We start from the raw sequence: 4,877 nt of genomic DNA on the forward strand, positions 1-4,877 counted from the left end.
GCGTACGTCAGCTGTTTTGACCAATCGTATCGCAAAATCAGAAGCGCGTCTGGATTGGAAACGTTAAAAGTTACCGTAATCGGGGCTCTGGACATCATTTAGTACTAAAGTGCTCAAAATCCAACGAACCCAAATTCGATGCAATTCCGCCGTTTCATTTAGGAGTTTCTATGGCCACCTCTTGACTCCATCATCAGACCAGCTCAATGGTACTATAAAATTGCATTGTCAACATACTTACATAAGTATACCCAGCTCAATCGGTTGAGGAAAACTGAAATTCAGTTGTAAATAAATAAAAAAAAATCATTTTTTACATTGTTGCGTTGGTGATCGGTTACAAAAACTGTTGTTTTGGGTTCTGGAAGTTCTGGAAGCCCGAACGTACTTGTCAGAACGCGTTTTTCAGCGTGTCTGCTGTATGTTTTTGGTAAATAGTAGGTACTGGATTAACGATTAACGGACTTAGGATAATTTAACGGAAGTTAACGAGTCCGTTAACATTTTTTAAAGTTAACTTAAAAGTTAATCCGTTAATAGAAATGTTAACTTCGTTAATTAACGATTAACGGATTAACGAGTTAATGCCCAGCTATGCAATTAATTATGATTTATTCGTTTCAGCCGAAGCCGAAAGACGTCCACCGCTGGTCAAAGGCCTCCCCCAAGGATTTCCACAAAGACCGGTTCTGCGCCGCTCGCATCCAGGCACCTCCCGCGACCTTCACCAGATCGTCGGTACACCTAGTGGGAGGCCTGCCCACGCTACGTCTTCCGGCTCGTGGTCGCCTCTCAAGAATTTTCCTGCCCCAGCGGCCATCAGCTCTACGAGCTATGTGCCGCGTAGTTCGATAGTGGGAATCGAACCACGGACATAGGCCTAAGTAAGTACCTAAGCACTATGCCCAATATTGATGAAATAAACGCGGCTGCAACAGCGTATTAAAAAATTCAATACACTTTAAAATGTCGACTGGTTCATCTAGTGTCTAAGTAGCTCATGGAGAAGCAGGTTCGATTCCCGCCTTAGGCAGTTCGCTTTTTCAAGTCAACTTTAACTTTAATGAAAAACGTTATAGTTACGTTCTTTAACCCATCAGAAATAGGTTAGGGAAATGTTATCTTTTTAATTGGGCATTATGTAAGTAGAATTTTTTTCAAACTTCTATTACTTCTACTTTCATTAGAAGTGGAACTGACTGAATGCAAGAAAGCCAAGGAACAAACATACAGAGACATCTAGCAAAGCCTAATAGAACTATTTTATTTTTCAATCCGCTCAAAATGAATTTCGTGAAATTATGACTTAATCTTTTTTTTTATTTCTTCTTTATTCTTATTACCTAATAACTATAAAATTATTATTTACTTATGATCATGATAGTTAGTTAAATAATTAATGCAATAAAATATGTTAAGTTTTTTTATCGAACAAAACGTAAGTTTTGTCAACGTCAGGCGAATGCGATAAACGTCAATGTCATTGTCATATTCTACCACGAACGTACCTTGTGGTGTGTCATCATTGTAATTGAGAAATATTGTAATATAATAATTAAATGGATCAATTAATTAATAAAAATGCCCATACTTTAACAAGAGACATAGCCTCGTTTAAAAAGAAGTGACAGCAAGTGCCTTAAACTCTCGAAGCCGTCTACATTCCAGTGAAAAAAAAGCATTATCTATTCAGCTTTAAAACAGGTGTTTAAATCCGAGATTTCTCGTGAAATTCTAGTCAAATTGTTGATGAAAACCATTATGAATTGATGATATGTATGACCTCTACGAATTCGAAGACAGAAAAATGAGAGGCACTTTGCGCGATTGGCGGAAAGCCCTCAGAACTCCAGCTACGTACAGAGTGGGCAATGCGGTGAGACTTCAACCCCAGTTCATGTTTTTGATGGTGTTGCTGGGTTTGTTTCTTCTAATAATCATTTACTACAACTGGTGGACGACACAGATACCAACAGTCCATAGATGGTTGAATACTGGCAGGCCGTACAACGCGACGTATCCTCTCACGCCGCCAATAGTGACAGGTGATCTCGTGGCGTTCAGAATAGGCATCGTCGCGGACCTAGACACTAACTCCAAGAGTGCTACTAAGCCTCATACTTACAATAGCTACTTAAAGAAAGGGTACCTGAGTTATCACAAGACTAGACATTATGCGGAGATTTCCTGGGACCTATTGCCGGCCACACAGTTGTCGTCAACTTATTCCCATAAAGGCAGAGGGATGGAGTTGTCGGAACTCATTGTATACGATGGAAGATTGCTCAGTTTTGATGATAGGTCTGGAATTGTAAGTTATTTAAAATTGTCTACTGCTTTTGAATGATCAAAGTAGAATCCTACTTAGGTAATTGTAGAAAGATTATACACATCCTGCATGACCAAAGAATGCCCATGATTGTGGCTTGAATTGGTTATTTTATCTTTATAACAAAGTGATAAGAGATCTTTTTATAGATTGTTAAACACTTAAACCTATAACAATATAATATATCAAACATTATATCTCTCCCTGTAAATTGACCTTGGTATCCATAAACCTTGAAATCTATTTAGTAATTTTTTCATACAAAAATGTTACAAACTTTCACAATTCTTAGGTTTCCAAATAATTCAACATACAAAAAATACTAATTCTACTACCATTTGCAGGTATTCGAGATCATAGACGATAAAAAAATGGTGCCATGGATCGTCCTCACCGATGGCAATGGTCATACAGAGAAAGGACTCAAGTCTGAATGGGCCACTGTCAAAGATGAGATCTTGCACGTAGGGTCGATGGGCAAAGAGTGGACCACAGCAAGCGGAGAGTTTTCAAGTTATGATCCTATGTGGGTTAAGGCCATCAATGTAAATGGAGAGGTAGGATATTTTATAGTAGGTAAACATTTATTCTCGCTTGCAAAACTTCAATTTGTCCTTGCCCACATGTAATGTGAATTTGAAGTATTTGTCAGATAAACACATGTGATGGTGGGTTAAGCGTTCAGTATATAATAACTGAGTTGATTAAGATAACAGAAACATTAATATTAATGGACTGTTCAATAGTTTATCTTTTATTTAGCCTCTAGCACACATATTGTGCCTAGAGCTCATAATATTAACAACACTGTTGTTCATAGATACAGATCAAAATTCATGTTAGCCATCATTTACTATGCAAATTAATTTTAACCATTTAAAAATTAATTTTATTTGTACATTACAGGTTCACCATCAAAGCTGGATAAACCAATACAAAGCAATAAGAAGATCAATCGGCATCCACTGGCCAGGGTACATGATCCATGAATCCGGAGTTTGGTCACCGATCAAACAGAAATGGCATTTCCTACCTCGGCGGTGTAGCCACGATTCGTACAACGAAACAAAGGACGAAGTGATGGGCTGCAATTATTTGATTACAGCGGACAATAGCTTTAATAATGTACAAGCCATAGAGGTTGGTATCTTTTATGTTTGAATCGGTTCATTTGTTTCAGCCGAAAAATGTCCACTGCTGGACAAAGGCCTCCCCCAAGGATTTCCACAAAGACCGGTCCTGCGCCGCACGCATCCAGGCACCACCCGCGACCTTCACCAGATCGTCGGTCCACCTAGTGGGAGGCCTGCCCACGCTATGTCTTCCAGTCTTAAATCGATTGTTACACTTCTAATATTTTAAAATTTGTTATCCATTAATTTTAAGCAAGAATTAACAAAGTATTCAATTTATCATATTGAATTAATAGACGTGGAAATGAAACATAATGTTACTAGCTATTTCTTGAGTATTGAGTATGTACAGTCACGGAATGAAAAGGTTCGTCAGTTTTCAAATTGATTCCTTCAACGAATCGCGAGCACATATTACCTTTTGAAACTATGTTACAGAATAATCTCGAGTTAGAGAAAATAATCTTTAACTGTTCGTCAGTAAAGTTCAAAATTATTCAGATCAAAGTTGTTTGACGATTTATCTTGTCAAGAAGATTATTATGATTGATAAACTAAAACCTTCTTGTTGGTTCAACCTGCCATTATTATTTCTATTAAATAAAAAAAAACTATTGTCAATTGGTCAATGTCATCATTGCATTGCACTGATGGGATAGAAAAATAAACAAGCAAAACCTTATTTGTTAGCAAACGTCATATTTATTTAAATGTTAGCAGCTCTGTTTCTTGCACTGTTATGTTGGCAGGTTTGACTCTTACAGTATAGTTCCAAAATACTGGACTGTCCTGTCGATGACATTGACAGTGGGGCGCCACCGTCAATACCGGATCGCTGGTTCAGATTTTTGCCATGTTGGAAACCATATAGTTGAACGATGGTAGCGCCCCCCTGTCATTGAGTTTAGCGGGACAGTTCAGCGTGGGTCATCTATACCTAGTGCAAGCGAAAACCGACACTAAGATGACGAACCTTTTCATTCTGCGACTGTACTTCAGAATGTTTTGTAGTGTTCTAATTAAATTTCCCAAAGGAGTAAGAGCCAATAAAAATGTCATCTTATTTTTTCACATTTCAGATCACCAAGCATCAGCCAAAGCATGGTTTCTCTTCGTTCAAGTTCATTCCAGGAACAGAAGATGAAGCCATAGTCGCTTTGAAAACCACAGAGTTCGAGGGCAAGACTGCTACATACATTTGTGCATTTAAAACTGACGGCACAGTGTTATTGCACGACACTCTCATAGAGAACCTCAAATATGAAGGCCTTGAGTTTATATGAGACAAACTAGCCATTTATAGTAAATATCAAGTGTTGGCCTAGGCGCAGACCACCAACTGTTAGTTGGCCGATATTTGGGTCGGGCTGTTGATCAGTATGAACATGTATGGAAGTGCTAACACTACACAGATT

General features: G+C 38.2%; 1 protein-coding gene across 1 annotated transcript; it reads left to right on the forward strand.

The window, feature by feature from the left end:
• The first annotated feature begins 1,499 nt into the window (after positions 1-1,499).
• On the forward strand, positions 1,500-4,877 carry LOC114365373 (soluble calcium-activated nucleotidase 1). Its single transcript, XM_028321926.1, has 4 exons — positions 1,500-2,311; positions 2,674-2,886; positions 3,236-3,469; positions 4,542-4,877. Exons 1-4 carry the CDS (start codon positions 1,775-1,777, stop codon positions 4,743-4,745), a joined length of 1,188 nt encoding a protein of 395 aa, XP_028177727.1. The 5' UTR covers positions 1,500-1,774; the 3' UTR covers positions 4,746-4,877.

Source organism: Ostrinia furnacalis, unplaced genomic scaffold, assembly GCF_004193835.3.
Source record: "Ostrinia furnacalis isolate ACB-3 unplaced genomic scaffold, ASM419383v2 OfSCF7585, whole genome shotgun sequence".
Lineage (NCBI taxonomy): Eukaryota > Metazoa > Arthropoda > Insecta > Lepidoptera > Crambidae > Ostrinia > Ostrinia furnacalis.